Below are 22190 nucleotides of genomic sequence, written 5' to 3' on the forward strand. Positions count from 1 at the left end.
TTATTTAACTTATATGCAGAGTACATTATGAGAAATGCTGGGCTGGATGAAACACCAGCTGGAATCAAGAATGCTGGGAGAAATATCAATAAGCTCAGATATGCAGATGATACCACCCTTATGGCAGAAAGCGAAGAGGAACTAAAGAGCCTCTTGATGAAGGTGAAAGAGGAGCATGAAAGAGCCGGCTTAAAACTCAACATTCAGAAAACTAAGATCATGGCATCTGGTCCTATCACTTCATGGCAAATAGACAGGGAAACAATGGAAACAGTAGCTGACTATTTTCTTGGGCTCCAAAATCAGTGTTAACGGTTACTAGTCATGAAATTAAAGACTTGCTTGCTCCTCTGAAGAAAAGCAATGACAAATCTACATAGCATATTAAAAAGCAGAGACATTACTTTCTGACAAAGGTCCATATTGGTCAAAGTTATGGTTTTTCTAGTAGTCATGTATGGACATGAGAGCTGGATAATAAAGAAGGCTGAGCACCGAAGAACTGATGCCTTCGAACTGTGGTGCTAGGGAAGACTTGAGAGTCCTTTGAACTGCAAGGAGATCAAACCAGTCAATCCTAAACGAAATCAACCGTGACTATTCATTGGAAGGACTGAGGCTGAAGCTGAAGCTGTAATACTGTGGCCACCTGATGCGCAGAGCTAACTCTGATACTGGGAATGACTGAAGTCAGGAGGAGAAGGGGGCAACAGAGGATAAGATGCTTGGACAGCATCACTGGCTCAATGGATATGAGTCTGAGCAAACTCCAGGAGATGGTGAAAGACAGGGAAGCCTGGCATGCTACAATTCATGGGGTTGCAAACCAACAGGACTGAGTGACTGAACAACAAAGGGAACTCAATAGTTTTTTCCTAATTTTTATTCTTCTCTTCACCTTTAGTGCAATTAGAACCAAGTGGTACATTTGACTAGTGAATCACTTCCATTTTAAGATCTAGAATTATCTTCCTGTCTATAATACAGGTAAAATTCTCTTTTTCTTTTTTTCATATTATATACAGACTAAGACTCTGTCATTTTCATTATATCTACAGAATACAAAAGGGCTTCTATGCTATTTTACACACTGAAACAGACTTCTGTTGATAAGTGTTTATAAAAAGAATGCTAAGAGGCTTTACTACTGCTGCTGCTAAGTCGTGTCAGTCGTGTCCGACTCTGTGAGACCCCATAGACGGCAGCCCACCAGGCTCCGCCGTCCCTGGGATTCTCCAGGCAAGAACACTGGAGTGGGTTGCCATTTCCTTCTCCAATGCATGAAAGTGAAAAGTGAAAGTGAAGTTGCTCAGTCGTGTCTGACTTTTAGCGACCCCATGGACTACAACCTACCAGGCTCCTCTGTCCATGGATTTTCCAGGCAAGAGTACTGCAGTGGGGTGCCATTGCCTTCTCCGAAGAGGCTTTACTATTATAGCTCAATTATCATATTCTTTTGAGTGTGTAATTCAAAGGAAAGTGATACAGTTAATAATTGTCTTTCTTCCGCTCACTTCAACTTCTTAGGACATTCTTCTAAAATTAAAATATGAAAGACTACTTTTGATGATATAACTGTCCTTTGACACACTTATACAATTGGAATCATGACCTTATGACCTATTTTCATTCATCAGTTATATGGCCAAGTAAACACACATTGGTTATGATTTTTAAAAAATCATGCTGTCAAATGTTTAACAAAGAAAAGACTAATAATCAAAGAAAAGTACATCTTCATCATTTTTGAACAAACAGTAAGATTCTTACCTACAAGCGACATTTGGATCAGCATTTCTTGAAAGTAGTAGCTCTATACACTTCAAGATCTTTTCCTCTGAGCCACGAGCAGAACATGCAGTAATCAAAACAGTTTGCTTATCTATAATGAAAGGAAAAGTGAGGAAAACCCCACACACATCAGAAATTGTAACTAGCTGACTTCTTTTATCATTCAAAACATTCTAAATATTTATTGCATTCTTAAACTTCTGTAACTCATTCCCAAATCTCTTGTTCTTAATAGGTAATTTTGTATTCCTTCACCTAAAAATGAGATGAGTGATGAACAATTTCCAAAGTATATTTACAATTCACTTATTAATTTCCTTTCCCTATTCTCATTTCTTTAAGAGGATAGGAAAGTGGTTCAGAGCATGGGCTCTGTGCAGATTTACCACCTGGAACTGAACAGTTTTTGCTTGATTAAAATTTGCCTTGAACACATGGATAAAAAACAATGATTGATATTCTCTGATTTCACTTCTTTTCTTCTCACTCATTTAACAACTCACTGATATCTGGCTCACGCCCAAACCCTCCTACTGAAGATGTCCTAACTGCTACACCTATTGGTTTCTTTTTAGTCCTTGCGTACTTGATCTCTCTCAGCTCATCCCATTTCCTAAAACTCTTCTTCCGTTGCCTCCTATGGCATCAGTGGAGATCAGGGTTAATTAAAAGACAAAAAATAATTCTCAAGTAAGAACTGGGGAACTTAAACTAAGTCATGCCAGCCATGGTTTATATTTGTGGTTCATTATTGACCAAACATAGAAATCTAGATTCTGGTCCCAGTTCTGTCACTGATAAACTATGACTCCAGTGATATCTTAGTCTCTTAGTAGATTTAACTTACAGTTGAGAAGCTAATGTCTGCCCTCTACCTGAGTGGGCCTGTGAGATACACAAAATAATTTATGAAGACATGCTGGGCAAAAAATGTTTTATAACTGTAAGGTATTCTCTGTTTACAAAAAGCAAAGAAAGAAAACTACTGATCAATTTTTTGGGCAGAACATTTTACAGTTTCAAAAATTTAAGTATAGCTTTCATTTAGTGATATTTTAAATGACATAATAAAAAGAAAAACCTACCACAGCAACAGATTAAACAGAGAACTATTGCTAAGACATGAAATTATATAAAATATATATATGAGAAAACAGAATAGAAATGATCTTACAAATATCAAATGCAGTACAAAGTTAATATGAAAACTATATCTGAATTAAAAAGTAAATCTGTCTATTGTAAACATGTAAAAATAGTTATTCAATATAATTAAATAGGATTTGCACATATACTCTTATTCAAAGCAATAATAAATAGAAATTATTTAATAACAAAGAAATGGACTTAATAATTATCTTTTAAACAATTTTTAAATGATATAACTCAGAATTGAGTTGTAAATTCAAAAGACTGATTTTCAAGCAATTTTCCACTAAATTACCAGTTTTTCAATGTTTTCTTTCACTGTGTTTTACCATAAAAATAACCAAAACTCTCTAGCACAGATTTTAAAGGTACATATTAATAACATAATCAGTTATAATGGTAATATAAATGGAATCTACCTCTTTGGAAGGGTTTTTCAAAATATCTATGGTTTCTAATTTGGTTTTCTGTTTATGTAACTAACAGGAAGATATTTTTTAAAAACTCCTTTAAGTTTCTTTCACTTTGCATAATAGTTGCTTGGGGATCAAGAAAATCACAGTAAAAATAATCAGTTACCTCATTTTACCCTTATTATGATTTTTTAAGAGCCAAGTTTTAATTTGAAGTGAATATATGAAAATAGAGCATGGAAAAAGTATATATCACTACCCCAAAGAGAATGTAATTTGGTTTCTAAATAGAGAAGTATACAAAGTAAATGTTCACATATTTTAAATATTTAAAACATCTTACCCTTATCAAAGCTTGCATTAGCACCTCTGTCCAGAAGGACCCGAACCAGTTCTACATTGGAAACACTAGCAGCATACATAAGGGAAGTCCAACCATACTGAAAGCTGGTATCTACACTGATGCCTGTTAACACAAAAACAAGCTTTTAAAAGTCCTTCACCAAAACAAACAAATCCATGTCACATTAATATGTTAAAAGCACTGCACACAGTGACATACACCATGTACTTCACAATGGAAGGGCATTTCTTGGTAGTAACGGCTTAAGAAAAATAGAAAATAATTTTATATGTGAATCAGTCATGTCCGACTCTTAGCAACCCCATGGACCGTAGCCTACCAGGCTCCTCCGTCCATGGGATTCTCCAGGCAAGAGTACTAGAGTGGGCTGCCATTGCCTTCTCCAATAATAAAATAGCTAACTTCACTTTCGTGATAGTTCACTTCCATGTCACTATATTTCAAGAGACTGGATCTGTCAGATATATTTTTCATATATTTGTTTTTCAGCTGCTCAGTGGTTTCTGACTCTTTGCAACCCCATAGACTGTAACCTGCCAGGCTCCACTGTCCGTGGGATTTTCCAGGAAAGAATATGGAGTGAGTTGCCATTTCCTTCTGCAGGGGATCTTCCTGACCAGAGATTGAACCCATGTCTCCCACATCTCCTGCATTAGTGGGTGGATTCTTTACCACTGAGCTACCAGGAAGGCTTTTTTTCATACAATATGTTATCTATATTAGGACAGGTTTTTACATGCTACCTTTTCCTTTCTAGGGCAGTTGGGAAGCTTCACAGATGTAAAAATGTCTTTTTAGTTAGAATATTATCACACATGTCTATGGTGGCAAATATCAAAAATACTCCTTATTAAAACTCTCTTAACTTCCTTCTGAATGCAGAATTTAACCATGGGTTACTGGCCAAATATGAGGCTAAAAAGGTAGGTTAGGGTTTGATTATGAAAGCTCTGTTAAGAAATGTAGACTGTACTTTGTGATTCAGAGACTTACATTATTACAATTGTATTATAAGAAGACAATTTAGGTACCACTGCTGAGAGTGGGATAGGAGGCAGGGAGACCTGGTAATGAGGTTTCAAGTCCAAGCAAAAGTCAGAGCAAGGGCAGTTGAGAAAGAGAAGGAATACAAAAGGATAGTTCAAAGGCACGGTTAGTGGAATGTAAAGTTACTTTGAGGAAGAGAAGTGTTAAAAAAGAATAAATAGACAATATCAGATTCTTTGCTTGAAACTTTTGAGGAAGGGGTACGTTTTTTCGGCTGGGGTTGCTCAGAGGATGGGACACGAGTCTAGTGCTGTCAGAAGCCTTTTGTCCATCTAACTGGAGAACCTATCATAAGTGGAAACAACACAGAAAGAAGCAGAGCTAAGAGGTCAAAAGACTCTTGAGAAGGACCAAGAACAGAATTTAAACTATGGAGCAGAACTTTTCACAGATCAAGCCCTGAGTCTTTGGAGTAGAAGCACTGACTCCACGACCCTAGACTACCAGAGAACTAACTCTATGGAGTATCAAATAGTGAGAACTCACACAAAGGAAACTATTTGAATACAACAGCTGGCATCACCCAACCACCCTGTGTAGGACACCTCATCCAAACAAAAATACAAACCCAATCATCAGCAAACCCGATTACCACCTAACTCATCCATGGCCATCAGAGGAAAAACAAACAAAAAAACTCAGCACAAATCTCACCCTATACAAGCTTACACAAACCACTGGACCGACCTTAGGAGGGCAGAAAACAAAAGGAAGAAAGAATTCAGCCTTGAAGCCTGGGAAAAGGAGACCTCAAACACAGTAAGTTAAAAAAAAACAATGAAAAGACAGAGAAATATTACACAAATGAAGGAACAAACTATAAACACATAAGTCCAAATAAATGAAGAGGAAATAGGCAAACTATCTGAAAAAGAATTCAGAATGATGATAGTAAAGATGGTCAAAAACCTTGAAAACATAATGGAGAAAATGCAAGAATCAATTAACAAAGACCTAGAAGAATTAAAGAATAAACATACAGAGACAAAAAACACAATTACAGAAATTAAAAATACCCTAAAAGGAATGAATAGCAGAATATCTGAAGTAGAAGAACGAATCAGTGAGCTGGAAGATAAAGTGGTGGAAATAACTTCTGAAGAGCAGAATAAAGTAAAAACAATGAAAAAAAGTGAGGACCTATGGGACAATATCAAACGCACCAACATTTGAATTATGGGGGCCCAGAAGAAGAAAAGAAAAATAAAGGGTATGAGAAAAATTTTGAAGAGATTATAGTCGAAAATTTCCCCAACATGGAAAAGGAAATAATCAAGTTCAAAAGGCACAAAGTCCCATACAGGATAAACCCAAGGAGAAACATGCAAGACATATACTAATCAAATTAACAGAGATTAAGCACAAAGAAAGAATATTAAAAGCAGCAAGGGAAAAGCAAAAAGTAACATACAAGGGAAACACCATACATTTAACAACTGATCTTTCAGCAGAAACTCTGCAGGCCAGAAGAGAATGGCAGGATATATTTAAAGTACTGAGAGGGAAAAATCTACAACCAAGATTACTGTACCTGGCAAGGATCTCATTCAAAATTGATTGAGAAATAAAAAGCTTTTCAGACCAGCAAAACTTAAGAGAATTCAGTACCACCAAACCAGCTTTACAACAAATGTTAAAGGGACTTATATAGTCGCAACCCACTCCAGTATTCCTGCCTGGAGAATCCCAGGGATGGGGGAGTCTGGTGGGCTGCCGTCTATGGGTCACACAGAGTCAGACACGACTGAAGCGACTTAGCAGCATATAGTCAAGAAAAACAAGAGAGGAAAAAGATATACAAAATCAACCCCAAACAATTAAAGAAAATGGCAATAGGAACATATATATCAATAATTACTTTAAATGTAAATGGATTAATGCTCCAACCAAAAGACACAGACTGGCTGAATAGATACAAAAACAAGACCTATATATATGCTGTCTACAAGAAACCCACTTCAGACCTCAAGACACATATAGACTGAAAGTGAGAGGACAGAAAAATATATTCCATACAAATGGGAGGCAAAAGAAAGCTGGAGTAGCAATCCTCATTATCAGACAAAATAGACCTTAAAATAAAGAATACTACAAGACATAAGGAAGGACATTGCCTAATGATTAAGGGATCAATCCAAGAGGCAGACATAACAATTGTAAATACCTATGCACCCATCATAGGAGCACCTCAATACATAAGACAAACACTAACAGACATAAAAGGAGAAACTGACAGTAACACAATAATAGTAGGAGACTTAAACACCCCACTCACACCAATGGACAGATCATCAAAACAGAAAATTAATAAGGAAATGCAAGTCTTAAATGATACATTAGATGAGCTGGATCTCATTGATATCTCAGGACATTCTATCCAAAAGCAGAAGAATACACCTTCTTTTCAAGTGCACATAGAACATTCTCCAGGATAGACCACATCTTGGGTCACAAATCAAACCTCAGTAAATTTAAGAAAATTTGAATCATATCAAACATCTTCTCCAACCGTAACGCTATGAAACTAGATATTAATTACAAGAAAAAAACTGTAAGAAACATAAACACATGGAGATTAAACAAGACATTTCTAAATAACCAACAGGTTACTGAAGAAATAAAAAGGGAAATAAAAAAATTTCTCGAAACAAATAACAATGAAAACACGACAACTCAAAACCTATGGGATGCAGCAAAAGCAGTTCTAAGAAGTTTAAAGTAATACAATCCTACCTCAAGAAACAAACAAACAAAAAAACCCGTCAAATAGACAACCTAACTTTGCACCTAAAACAACTAGAAAAAGAAGAAAAAAAGACCCCCAAAATTAGTAGAAAGAAATAAATCATAAAGATCCAAGCAGAAATAAATGAAAAAGAAATGAAAGAAACAATAGTAAAGATTAATAAAACCAAAAGCTGGTTCTTTGAAACGATAAACCAAATTGACAAACCTTTAGCCAGACTCATCAAGAAAAAGAGAGAGAAGAATCAAACCAACAAAATTAGAAATGAAAAAGGAGAGGTTACAACAGACAATGCAGAAATACAAAGGATTATAGGAGAGTATTATGAACAAGTATAAGGCAATAAAATGCATAACCTGGAAGAAATGGACAGATTCTTAGAAAAGTTCAATCTTCCAAGACTGAACCAGGAAGAAATAGAAATTATGAACAACCCAATTACAAGCACTGAAATTGAAGTGTGATAAAAAATCTTCCAAAAATCAAAAGCCCAGGAGCAGATGGCTTCACAAGAGAATTCTACCAAACACTTAGAGAAGTGCTAATGCCTATCCTTCTAAAATTCTTTCAAAAAATTGCAGAGGAAGGAACACTTCCAAACTCATTCTATGAGGCCACCATCACCCTGATACCAAAAACAGACAAAGACAACACAAAAATAGAAAACTACAGGCCAATATCACTGATGAACACAGATGCAAAACTCCTCAACAAAATTTTAGCAAATAGAATTCAGCAACACATCGAAAAGCTCATACACCATGATCAAGCTGGGTTTATTCCAGCGATGCAAGGATTCTTCAATATATGCAAATCAATCAATGTGATACACCATATTAACAAGCTGAAAGATAAAAATCATATAATAATCTCAACAGATGCAGAAAAAGCCTTTGACAAAATTCAGCACCCATTTATGATTAAAACCCTTAAAAAAAGGGGCACAAAAGGAACCTACCTCAACATAGTAAAGGCCATATATGATGAGCCTACAGCAAACATTCTCAATGGTGAAAAACTGAAAGCATTCCCCCTAAGATCAGGTACAAGACAAGGGTATCCACTTTCATCACTATTATTCAACATAGTTCTGGAAGTCCTAGCTATAGCCATCAGAGAAGAAAAAGAAATAAAAGGAATCCAAATCAGAAAAGAAGTAAAGCTCTCACTGTTTGAAGATGACATGATACTGTACATTGAAAACCCTAAAGATAATATGAGAAAATTACTAGAGCTAATCAGTGAACTTAGCAAAGTTGCAGGATACAAAATCAATACACAGAAATCACTTCTATTTATATATACTAACAATGAAAAATCAGAAAGAGAAATTAAGAATCAATCCCATTCACCACTGCAACAAAAAGAATAAAATATCTAGGAATAAACTTACCTAAGGAGACAAAAGAACTGTACACAGAAAATTATAAGACACTACTGAAAGAAATCAAAGATGACATAAATAGATGGAAAGATTTTCCACATTCCTGGGTAGGAAGAATCAATATTGTGAAAATGACTATACTATTAAATACAATCTACAGATTCAACATGATCCCTATCAAATTACCAATGACATTTTTCACAGAACTAGAACAAAAAATTTCACAATTCATATGGAAACACAAAAGACCCCGAATAGCCAAAGCAGTCTTGAGAAAGAAAAATGGAGCTGGAGGAATCAGCCTTCCTGACATCAGATTATACTACAAAGCTACAGTCATCAAGACAGTATGGTACTGGCACAAAAACAGAAATATAGACCAATGGAACAAGATAGAAAGCCCCAAAATAAACCCAGGCACCTATGACTACCTTATTTTTGACAAAGGAGACAAGAGTATACAATGGGGCAAAGACAGCCTCTTCAATAAATGGTGCTGGGAAAACTGGACAGCTACATGTAAAAGAATGAAATTAGAACACCTCCTAACACCATACACAAAGATAAACTCAAAATGGGTTAAAGACCTAAATGTAAGATCAGAAACTATAAAACTCTTAGAGGACAACATAGGCAGAACACTTGATGACATAAATTAAAGAAAGATCCTCTATGACTCACCTCCTAGAGTAATGGAAATAAAAACAAAAGTAAACACGTGGGACCTGATTAAACTTAAAAACTTTTGCACAGCAAAGGAAACTATAAACAAGGTGAAAAGACAACTCTTTGAATGGGAGAAAATAATAGTAAATGAAACAACTGACAAAGGATTAATTTCCAAAATATACATCAGCTCATACAACTCAATGCCAGAGAAACAAACAACCCAATCAAAAAGTGGGAAAAAGACTTAAACAGACATTTCTGCAAAGAAGACATACAGATGGCTTACAAACACATGAAAAGATGCTCAATGTCTCTCATTATTAGAGAAACGCAAATCAAAACTACAATGAGATATCACCTCACACAGGTCAGAATGGCCATCATCAAAAAGTCTACAAACAATAAATTCTGGAGAGGATGTGGAGAAAAGGGAATGCTCTTGCACTGTTGGTCAGAATGTAAAGTGATACAGTCACTACAGAAGACGGTATGGAGATTCCTTAAAAAACTAGGAATAAAATCACCATATAACCAACCCATCCCACTCCTAGGCATATACCCTGAGGAAACCAAAATTGAAAAAGACACATGTATTCCATTTTTCATTGCAGCACTATTTACAATAGCTAGAACATGGAAGCAGCCTAGATGTCCATCGACAGATGAATGGATAAAAAAGTTATAGTTAATACACACAATGGAATATTACTCAGCCATAAAAAGGGACACATTTGAGTCAGTTCTAATGAAGTAGATGAACCTAGAACCTATTATACAGAGTGAAGTAAGTCAGAAAGATGATAAATATCATATTCTAACACATATATACAGAATATAGAAAAATGGTACTTTAGAATTTATTTACAGGGCACCAGTGGAGAAAGACATAGAGGATAAGACTTATGGGCATGGGGAGAGGGGAGGAGAGGGTGAGATGCATGAAAAGAGTAACATGGAAACTTATATTACCATATATAAAATAGATAGCCAACGGGAATTTGCTGTATGGCTCAGGAAACTCAAACAGGTGCTCTGTATCAACCTAGGGGGGTGGGATGTGGAGAGATGGGAGGGGGATTCAAAAGGGAGAGGATATATGTATACCTATGACTGATTCATGTTGAGATTTGACAAAAAACAAAAATCTATAAAGCAATTATCTTCAATTAAAAAATAAGCTAATTAAAAAAACATTAAAACCTTGGATACAGCTCATAATATGAAAGTTAATGCCTTAATGAAATATTAAAATTGCATCAGGAATACTGTTCTGGCATTAAAAATAAACAATGACATAAGAAAAAGAAAATAACTATCAAGTTTGCTTTGGACAAATGAATGAAACAATAAGCTAGAGTAAGAAGAAGCACAGATGAGATATCAGGCCTGAGAAGTAGGATAAAGTTTTAGATAGCCACCATCCAGAGTGAGACAGGAAGAGATGGATAATAACTGTTAAGAAAGGATGAGAGAGAGCCAGATGCCCTTAAAACCCTCAATCATTAATGGTACAAATCCGTGAAGTCATCTAATTTTCCCCAATAGCACTGATTGGTTTAGTCACATAAAAAAACTGGTGAACTAATCTAGGTTTGGATCTAAGACTACGGAGGAGCATAGAAGATATGACACAAAGACAAAGTTATAATGAGGCAGTGAACATAACCCATTAAATTTATGTAAAGCCTTTGCTATATGAAGAGATCAATATTTAAATGGTGAACTCTCTCCTGAACCTAAGAAATATCTGCTAATTTTAAGAAAAGAAAGAAAATAGAACATCTTTGTATTTCAAAGAAAGAAAACTTGCATATGAAAAATCACTGAATACAGCCTTCCCTTAATACCTTATATTTGACAGGTTTTATAGTCTGGCTATAAAGTATTTCATCTGCAAAAGGTCATATCACTGAAGGAAAGCAAACTTGTTAGGGAGGACTCACTTTATTTCTCTGAAGACTCAGTATTTTTCTGTAGGAACACTAAGGTGCTGAAAGATTATTTGTCAAATTCCCAGTTGTTTAATTGATATAAGGTACATGATAATTCCCTGGAGAAAACATCAGAAAACTAAGTATTCTATAAACAATATACTGCTGTCCCAACTTGTCTTCTCTAACAAATTTTTCTCTTTAAACTGCTGCAACTGAAAGCATATGAATAAGATCAGAGAAAATTATTCTTTCCTTATTGATATTACTGCTCAAACTGTGACAGCAAAATTAAAAAGGAAAAGATGTGAAGATAAAGATAAGCAAATGTGGCATTTTAGTATAAAAATTCTTAGTAATCATCACCCCTAAACTCAAAAAAGTAAATTATTAAACACATGATGTTCTAAGCATAAATGCAAAAAGATAAGTTTAAAAGAACTGACAAGATATTTTTATATAGCTAAAAAAAAAAAACGATTCAAAATAACACTATATTGTTTGTGGATATATACACATATGGTAAATGTATAAAGACATGCATAGGAATAAAAAATATCAACTATAGGACAATGCTAATTTCCAGGAGGAGAAAGGTAAGTCTCCATACATTTTTGAGTGTCCAAAATACTTAATAATTTAAAGAGAACTGAAAATGTTAGTGCATAGCAGAAAAGCAAAAACCAGAGGTATTGTTGGACTACTAAAAATGGCTGACTCAAAAGGAGCTTTCATTTTTTTATTAAGATTTCCAACTAGTACGGAAATATGTATGACTTTGGCAAAAAATTAAAAATATTTTTTCAAGTGTTAAATGATGACCTCTGGGAGGAAATCAGGAGATACTAAAATAGGAGTTACACGTTAAAGTGAGACTTCAAGGATAGTGGGGGTTAAAGTGGGGACAAAGGTGTTTTTCTACTTAAACCTATTTGTTATTGGTTTGTTAGAAGGAACTTAAAATTTTTTGTAATTAAAGACAAATTTTAGAAGGTTGACACAATACTTTACCAGAAGGCTCTTTTCAAGTCCTTTCAAGAGACTCCATCACTTCACTGTATCTAGTCCCACTACCCAAGACAAGCTCTCTTTTCTAAAAGAAATTTCTGCCTATTCCATCCCATCCAACATTATGCACACTCCTGCATGTATTCATATTCTAGTATTAGACCTCTTTCAATTATTCAAATTTTATTTAATTCTTTACCTATGAACTCAAGCTCAAGTTCCATTGTCCATAAAGTCACACAATCCTTACTTGTTACAACAGTTAATATTTATATAATGCCTATATGTTCTAAGACTTGAATATATTCTCTCATTTTAATCTCTCCTCCCCCCAAAATAAAAACCCTTTGATCCAATGCATCTTGCTTTTGAAAATGGGGACACTGAAGCTTAGAAGTTTTCCTAACTTGGTCAGGATTACAGAGCCAAGTAGCAGGCTAGTAATCAAACCCAGAACTGTACTGTTTCCCAAATGATTCACTTTCCATTAAACCATGCATCTCTAGCATAGAAGAAAAACATTTTGCTATATACAATTTTGTGTGGGAATGTTTTGTATTTACAAGCAGACAGTGGATGCTTATTACTCCTTTGATTAATTTCAGTCAATATCAACAATTCACACTTCCATGTCAAGGTAATTTAAAAAAATATTTAGCAAACAGAAAAACGTCATGGGACCCAAGACATAATTATGATGTTTTATAAAGAAACAGATGCTCTGGAGGTTTAAAATGACTTTCCCAAAGAAGCACACTGAACAGGCCATAGGTGGGAAAAGGTATCCAGATACATTCCTCCTTTGTTTTCATTCACACACTGACACAACCAGCACATGCAAAGACTATAACTAAAATGTACATAACTGGGAACAACTCTTGAGAAACTCACAATCAAAATTATAGTCAGATAAATGTTGAGAAAAGTGAGTCAAGATTATCAAAGCACGGCAGGATTAGTCAGAGTAGACCTTTCGAAGGAAGTGGAAGAACTGATGGAAGGTAATCAGTAGCATTCCAAATTTGTATCAGAGGAAAAAATAAGGCAGAGAGAACTCAGAGTCAAGTAAGATATGCAGGACACTTGATATGACTAACATTCACTGTGCTTCCATTATAAAACCAACTCATATCTTTTAAAACACGGAATCCCTGTGCATTGAAACAACTGTGCGAGGTTTGAAACCATCCCTTGACTCTCACCAGAATCTAGGAGCTCCTCGACCAATGAAATATTGCCTGTGGTCAAAGCCTTCTTAAATGTTTCCTGCCTTTCTTCAACTGGTAACGGTCCTTTTAATTTCTAAGAACACAGAAAATTAAAAAAAAAAAAAATTCTTGTTATACATATTTTCATTCCCACCGCATTGGGAAACAATAATGATTGGTTTTAGGTACATCATTTTAGGGATTGAGCAGGGGGAGGCAAAATACAAAATTTGTGTCTAATTCATAACTAAAAAGGGATCTTTAAAGGGAATGGGTAATGAGGGGTTCAAACCCAGAAGAGCCATATTGACAACCTAAAAAGGCGTATATGATGGAAAACACAGTAAGGAAATGAGAGGGAAACTGCGAGTTTGTCTGGAGTCCAAAAGCCTGTATTCACGCTGGAAAAAAAACTTAGGGAAACACAGGCAAGGAAGTAAGACGTTTCATGGCCAGGGAAGGCCGATCCAGGTGCGGCCAAGACAAGGCCTCCTTTGCTACCTGAGCTTTCCGGTCGAGATACCCAATCTCCCAGCCGTCATCCTCACTGTCACTACTCTCGCCTCCACCGGCCACTGCTAGACCGCGTAGGGGGCCCGCCGCCATACCACCGGGCCCTCTCCGCACGGCACTGGAAGGCTGCCTGTTCACTGGTTCCATCTGCGCCTGCGCACTGGGGAGTGCGTAAGCCTGCGCGGGAAAGGCTGTGCGGGCAGGCGCGACGCGCCAGCGTTGGGGCTTTGGACCCTCCAGCGCAGGCGCGTGAGCGTGCGCTGCGGCCCTGAGCTCGTTCTGCCAGTCATAAAACCCTCGGTAGAGGAAAACTGGCCAGCGTGACAGGCCAGGCAGACCTGATCTTGTGGCCAGTGTTGCCGATACTTTTCGGGGGGCGGGAGTCTTATCTTTCTTTCTTTTTAGGGTATTTGCCTGATGAAGTCCTTACAGGTTAAAGACTAGCCCCACTTGTGGCAGGAGCAGAATGGGGTTTAAATGTCACGAAAAGTAGGCTTTTGCTCCCATTCCCGTCACCCGTCCCCCCCCTGACAAATCCGCTGTCAAATGTGCGTCCCTTGGCCAGTGCTGTTGGCCAGAATATTTCCTCAAGGAGCATCACCTACACATTCAAGTAGCGAGCAGATAAATGGGAGCCGATAAAGGAATCAGAAGAATTCTTCCTTTGAATTTCTTGTGATCGCGGATATCATCGTAAATTTAGAAACTTCAGGACATCAGAACACTTTCACAGATAAGAAATATAGAACCCTGAAAGGAAATGATCAAGGAAGGGGAAAGTCAAAAGAGTGGATCAGATGAGCGGGGAAGAAGAAATGATTTAAACTTTCGGAAGGTAAGCGGTACAAACAACTTCAGGTGAAAGCAGCCAAACTCACTTTTCTGCATCTACTCTAATTTCTAGATGAAATATTCGTAACACAGTGATTATTTTTGCAAAAATAGACCTATCAATGAAAAGGGCACATGCCTGTACCCAAAGAAAATTTTAAAAGAATGTAGCCATGCACCAGGGCTTCTTTGGTTGCTCAGCTGGTAAAGAATCTGCCCGCAGTGCGGGAGACCTGGGTTCGATTCCTTCAGGGTTGGGAAGATCCCCTGAGGACGGCATGGCAAGCCACTCCAGTATTGGAGTGGGAGAACCTCCATGGACAAAGGAGCCTGAGGGGCTACAGTCCCTGGGGTCGCAAAGTATCTGACAAGACTGAGCAGCTAAGCACAGCACAGCCATGCACCATTCTTAGGAAGTGTTAACAATACATGTGTATTTTTCGTTAGGGAGTCTTTGGTGTAAGATTTTGAAATTATTTCAGAGATTTTCACAGATAAGTATTTTTAAGTACTGTGGTTATTTGGGGACAAGATCAGTCTTTCTAAATGAATTCATTCCATAAATGTTCCGGATCATTGAGCACAGTCAGGCATAACTAAGTTTGGGGGGACATCAAAGACAAACCAAGCTGCCTCATGGAACTCACATTCTATGAAGAAAGACAGTAAACAAGCAGGACGGTTGCAGATTGTAAATGAGTCAAAGAAATAAACAAGCGCTCAGTTTCTGAAATCAAGTTACCTGGGTTGTTTCCCAGCCAAGTCACTACCGGGAGCTCTGTGCTCCTGGGCAATTACTTAGCCTCTTTCTTCTGTCAATTCTCTTATCTGTAAAATGGGAATTATGATAGTACTCGTCATATAGGGTTGTTTGGAGGATTAAATAAAGTAATGAGCTTGGAATAGAGTCAGGCTCAATGTAAGAGATTAATAAATCTTAGCTACTATTGTTTTTATTATTTTAGATGGAGTAGTTGACTGGAGCTAACCATAAGAATCGGGAGAGGAGAGCTTTCTTGGTGGAGGAGATGACTAGTACAAAGTCCCAAAGGCAGGAAAAGTTGGGACCCAGGCCTGGACTAGGACGGGGCAGTTGAAGGCTCTGGGAAGCAAAATTTAAGACACTCACTCTCAGGGGTCTGTAAGTTCTTCTGTTTTGCACTCTAGGTGTCTCACTCACTTTCCTTTTTCATTGCCTTTGGACCAGAAAGCCCTGAGGCTGGAACTTCTCTGAAGGAAGGGGTATGTGATAAGAGGACCTTGTTGGCTTTAAGCAAGAATTTTTTAGATTTTACTCTCACAGCAATTGAACACTGAAATATTTAAATTGATAAAAGACATGTTCTGGTGTGTGTGTGTGTGTGTGTGTGTGTGTGTGTTTCTATATAAAGATACTCAAACTCTTGTAAAGGAAGTTTTTGGTGCCATTGACTAAGATGGGAGAAGATCAAAGGATTAACTTGACATGAGCATCCCAAAATTAACATAGTCAAAATAAATACTCATTGTAGCTGTCAGGTTGGTAGTTGGGTGTTTAGCTGTGGAGCTCAAAAGAAAGGCTGGTCTTAGAGATATAAATTTTGGAGTCATCTACACATAATTGATTTTTAAAATGAGAATTTATCTGGCAAGATTTTTTTGTAAATATAAATGCTATAGACTAAATGTTTGTGTCCCCTGGGACCACCTGCTTCCCAAAATCCATATGTTGAAACCTGATCCCCAAAATTATGCTGTTTGGAGGTGGGGCCTTTAGGAGGTGATTAGTTCATGAGGGCAGAGCCGGCACAAATGGGATTTGTGCCTTTATGAAAGAGACCCCAGAGAATGCTCTTGACCCTTCCATCATGTGAGGACACAGCAAGAAGATTCTTTATGAACCAGGGAGTGAGTTTTCACCAGACACTGCAACTGGCAGTGGCTTGGTCTTGGACTTCCCAGCTTCCAGAACTGTGAGAACTAAATTTCTGTTATATTAAACCACCCTGTCTATGGTACTCTGTTATAGCAGCCTGAACAGACTATAACAATAGATAAGATTAATCTAAAACTTAGGTGGAAAGGCAAAGGAACTAGATAGCTCAAACAATTCTAAGAAAAAAGTATCAGATCAGATCAGATCAGATCAGTTGCTCAGTCGTGTCTAACTCTCTGAGACCCCATGAATCGCAGCATGCCAGGCCTCCCTGTCCATCACCAACTCCTGGAGTTCACTGAGACTCACATCCATCAAGTCAGTGATGCCATCCAGCTATCTCATCCTCTGTCGTCCCCTTCTCCTCTTGCCCCCAATCCCTCCCAGCATCAGAGTCAACTCTTCGCATAAGGTGGCCAAAGTACTGGAGTTTCAGCTTTAGCATTCCTTCCAAAGAAATCCCAGGGCTGATCTCCTTCAGAATGGACTGGTTGGATCTCCTTGCAGTCCAAGGGACTCGTATAGAGTTAGAGTCTTCTCTAGTAGTCTAAGAGTCTTCTCGTATAGAGTTAGAGTAATTCTACTTGGTTTTAAGACTTATCCTGTAACTAACATAATCAGGACTGTGTCATATTGGAGAAGGAATAGAACAGAATAGAGAACCTAGAAATAGGCCCATGTAAGTAAGACCAAATGTTTTTTGACAAAGGTGTAAGAGCATTCAATGGAGGAAGGATTGTCTTCAACAAATGATGCTGGATCAACTAAATATTCACATGTTAAAAAAACCTAGACCTAATTTTGAAAACCTCACGTCTTCTCAAAAATTAACTCAAAATAGGGCTTCCCTGGTGGCTCAGTGGTAAAGAATCCACCTGCCAATGTGGAGACACAGGTTCGATCCCTGATCCAGGATGATCCCAAATGCCCTGGAGGAACTAAGCCCGTTCACCACAACTATTGAGCCTGTGCTCTGGAGTTCGGGAGCCACAACTACCGAGTCCTATTGCTGCAACTACAGGCTTTAGGGCCTGTGCTCTGCAACAAGATAAGCCACCTCAACGAGAAGCCTGTGGACTGCAACTAGAGAATAGTCTGGGCAGCAACAAAGACCAAGCACAGCCAAAAATAAATAAATAAAATTATTTAAAAATAAATCATCTAAAGAATTAACTCAGATCATAGATGTACACAAATGTTCATAGCAGCACTGTTCATATTAGCCAAAAAGTGTAAACAACCCGAAAGTTATTCAACTGATGAATGGATAAACAAAATGTGGTATATCCACACTATATATGTTAGTTTCTCAGGACAACCATAACACATTTCTACAAATTGAGTGGTTTATAACAATATAAATTTATTCTCTGACCATTCTGGAGGTTAAAGTCTGGAATCCAAGTGTCAGCAGTACCAATTCCCTCAGAAGTCTGCCGGGGAAATCCTTCCCTGTCTTCTCATAACTTCTGGTGGTTGCTAGCAATTTTTGGCATTCCTTGGCTTGTAGTAGATACATCAGTTTAATCTCTGCCTTTGTATTTACAAGGTAGTCTCTTCTGTGCATCCGTGTCTCTAAATGTCTCTGTCTCTAAATTCCCTTCTTCTTGTAAGGACATCAATTGTATTGGATTAGGGCGCACCCAAATTCACTGTGACCTCTCCTTAACTTGATTATATTTTCAAAGACCTTATTTCCAAACATGGTTACATTAACGGGTTTTGGGTGGACATGAATTGGAGGGGGCACAATTTATCCTGATATAGCATATATATCACTTAGCATAATGTTTTCAAGATCCACATTGTAACATATATCTGTACTTCATTCCCTTTTATGCTGAATAAGCTGTGGTATTGATTTCAGAAGTTTTTAGGAGGTGGCAGGACCCATTATAAGACTGCTATAACTGTGAGTTGGAGAAGTGGCAGGAAAGATGGAGAAAAGAGGATGCATTCAAAATTTATTGTGAATTAGAATCGGTAGGATTTGGTGACTGTATATGAAGGACAAAGGGACAGAGGAGTCAAAGATACTGTGACAAGAGCTTTAGAAGAAGAAAACATTTTGAGGGAACAGAAGTTTTGTTTTGCATGAAGTCTGAAATGTCCGAGGAACATCCATGTCCAGATAAGGTGGAAAGCTCCCAGAGAGTCCTGAGCTATCAGTTCAGCTTTACAAACCATCTTCCTAAGAGGTGATAATGAATATATTAAAGGAATGATATTGCCACTCTTGCCAAAAGGTGAGATGGGTCTGGCTGCTTGCCGCTGAAAAGACAATAAACAGGCCAGGTTGGTGGAAAGGAAGCTTTACTTTATTTTAGATGCCAGCAACTGGTGGGGGTGGGGGGAGGGCACATCTGTCGAAAGGCTGACTCCCCCCAGCTGGCAACCAGTGGAGCAAGAGTCTTTACAGACAGAAGGAAGGGGCTACATGCAGAAATAGCAGTCATCTCTAACAGTCATCTTCAGATTGGTCATAGATGGTCTGACCAGTGTCATCTTGATTGTTTTAGGTACTGTTAATCTTCCGTTCCAGGGTCGGTTTGTTTCATTTCTTTGAGGCCAGCCCTCAGAATTGTGGCTGCTCATGTCCTGGGTATGGTCTGGTCATCATGTAGTTAACTTCTCCACCTGGGGTTTCAGTATCGATAAGATAGCTTACAGGATATGGCTCAGAATATTATCTATAGCCCTCGAGAAGGAACTTAAGGTCCTTGACTTGGCTTAATATTATTATTATTTAGTTGCCTTTGACTGTTTTCCTTTGTTTCCACATTTCTCATTTCTCTGATTAAACTTATTCTTTGACTAAAGTTTTCCAAGGACAAAAGATAGGCAGAGGACATGGGGTTGGGGGTGGGGGCAAGGACCATAGAGTCCTGCTCCATTTTACCATGGAAAATGGGTAGGCTGATGAGATCAGTTGGCCAATAATACATCCTTGTGGAATGACTGTTCTTTTAGAAAGCCACCAAAAAAAGGAAGCAATCAAGGGGCCTGAGAAATAATGATCAAAGAAGCAGGAGACTTGGAAGGGATCAATGTCTCAAAAATCTTGCACTGAATTATAACCTAAGATAATAGTAACAGCAATAATAATGAAACTAAATTCATTTTATAGTACTTCCTATATGCCAGTCAATTTTTCAGAAGAGGAAATGGAGACACAGAAAGTAAAGTCACCTGCTCAAAGTCACTTACCTTGTCAGGGCTGGAATTCAAATGCTGGAAACAGCTCTGAAATTCATACTTTTAGTCATTACGTTATAACACTTATGTAGAAGTTTCCTGTGCCCTGACACTTTTCTAAGTACCTTTAAGGTAAAGGTGAAGTCGCTTAGTAGTGTGTGACTCTTTGCGACCCCACGGACTGTAGCCTACCAGGCTCTTCCATCCATGGGATTTTCCAGGCAAGAGTACTGGAGTGGGTTGCCATTTCCTTCTCCAGAGGATCTTCCCGACCCAGGGATCGAACCCAGGTCTCCCACATTGTAGGCAGATGCTTGACTATCTGAGCCACCAGGGAAGTCCCTCTAAGTACCTTACATCCATTAATTTCATGTACGCCTCACTATAACTTTTTGAGGTAAGTACTATTGTCTCCATTTTACAGGTGAGAAAGTACAGAAAGTACTTTCTGTACAGAAAGATTAGGTAAACAGTCCAGATTATACAACCAGTAGATGGGTGGTCAGAATTCGCAGCAGACTCTCTGGGTCTGGAATGGGGCTCAGGTTTAACTCAGGGAAGTGTGACACCCACAAAAGCACTCACTCCCTAGAACGATACTTGTTTCTCCCGTGTGTTTCACACTGTCACCCCCTCTCTAAAGCACTCTGTTGCAAAGCAGATTTCATCTTCCGTTTAGTAAACCATACTCAGAATAAACCTCGATTCATTTTTACAGGTTAATCACAAGCTTCACTTCATTCCTGTCCAGATAAGAAATGGGTCATTTGATTTTTGTCTGAAAAGATTTGGGAATTCCCCCAGGGTGACTTCCTGGAGTGGGTCAGAAAGCCACCTACCTTGTTTGTTAATGACCACAGTGTTCTGCTTGGTTCACTGATGACAGGAGCCTGGTAAAACAAAGAGGGCAGGAAACCAGCAGTATCTGAGAAATAAATATTACTCAAATTTAGGCTCCCCTTAGTTCCTGGGTGGTTTTGTTTGTTTGTTTTGCTTTGCTTTGTTTTAACTTTTAAGCTTTGATTCAGACGTTAGTGATGATTAACTAATACAGTTTATTTTACCAGTACCTTTGATGATGCTATATTTGTGGGGCTGCTAAGTCACTTCAGTCGTGTCCGACTCTGTGCGACCCCATAGACGGCAGCCCACCAGGCTTCCCTGTCCCTGGGATTCTCCAGTCAAGAACACTGGAGTGGGTTGCCATTTCCTTCTCCAATGCATGAAAGTGAAAAGTGAAAGTGAAGTCGCTCAGTCGTGTCCGACTCTAGCGACTCCATGGACTGCAGCCTACCAGGCTCCTCCATCCATGGGATTTTCTAGGCAAAAGTACTGGAGTGGGGTGCCATTGCCTTCTCCATATTTGTGGAGAACTTGTTTTAAATTTAATGTTATCACATCATTATAATTCTTGCTTATTTTCTATAGTATAATATTGGGTTGGCCAAAAAGTTCCTTTGGCTTTTAAGTAAAAATAAAAGACACATTTTTCATTTTCACCAAGAATTTTATTGAACAACATGGTCATCATTTTGTTTCACTACCTTCTGCTATTTTCCAGGCAACTTCATAATTCTGTCTTCCCAAAACTTTCATCTTTTTGAGCAAAGAATTGTGCCAGGTTTCTTTTATGGTATTCCAGGGTATTGAAATTTTTTCCATTAAGAGAATTTTGTAAAGACCGAAATAAACAGATATCCGAAAGTGCAATGTCTGGTGAATACAGCCAATGAATCAGAACTTCCCAGCCAAGCTGTAACTGTTTTTACCTGGTCATCAAAGAAACATGCAGTCTTGCATTATCCTGATGGAAGGTAATGCATTTTCTGTGACTAATTCTGGACACTTTTCGTTGAGTGCTGCTATCAGTTGGTCAAATTGGGAACACTACTTACTAGAATTAATCATTTGGTTCTCCGGAAGGAGCTCATAATAAAGGATTCCTTTCCAATCCCGTCATATACACAGCATATCTTTGGATGAAGACTGGCCTAGTAGTGGTTAGATGTCTTTAACTTCATTCAAA

General features: G+C 37.9%; 2 protein-coding genes across 3 annotated transcripts in view; one reads left to right on the forward strand and one right to left on the reverse strand.

The window, feature by feature from the left end:
• The window catches only part of ASZ1 (ankyrin repeat, SAM and basic leucine zipper domain containing 1), a 76591-nt gene extending 62026 nt beyond the window's left edge, over positions 1-14565 (reverse strand). The window contains exons 1-4 of one of the 2 annotated variants that reach the window (XM_086396787.1): positions 14212-14565; positions 13705-13804; positions 3697-3819; positions 1771-1882 (exon numbers count right to left, since the gene is read on the reverse strand). In XM_086396787.1, the coding sequence (XP_086252913.1) occupies positions 1771-1882; positions 3697-3819; positions 13705-13804; positions 14212-14370 (494 nt within the window). In that variant the 5' untranslated portion in view covers positions 14371-14565. The remainder of the gene's footprint in view (positions 1-1770; positions 1883-3696; positions 3820-13704; positions 13805-14211) is intronic. The other variant, XM_086396788.1, reaches the window with a different exon arrangement.
• The window catches only part of CFTR (CF transmembrane conductance regulator), a 264214-nt gene continuing 256441 nt past the window's right edge, over positions 14418-22190 (forward strand). Inside the window, exon 1 of the mRNA XM_086396784.1 lies at positions 14418-15058. The gene's annotated coding sequence lies outside the window, so the exon portion shown is untranslated. The remainder of the gene's footprint in view (positions 15059-22190) is intronic.

Source organism: Bos grunniens, chromosome 4 (genome assembly GCF_055505025.1).
Source record: "Bos grunniens cultivar Pamir isolate PY7600 chromosome 4, Bosgru_T2T1.0, whole genome shotgun sequence".
In the NCBI taxonomy this organism is placed as follows: domain Eukaryota; kingdom Metazoa; phylum Chordata; class Mammalia; order Artiodactyla; family Bovidae; genus Bos; species Bos grunniens.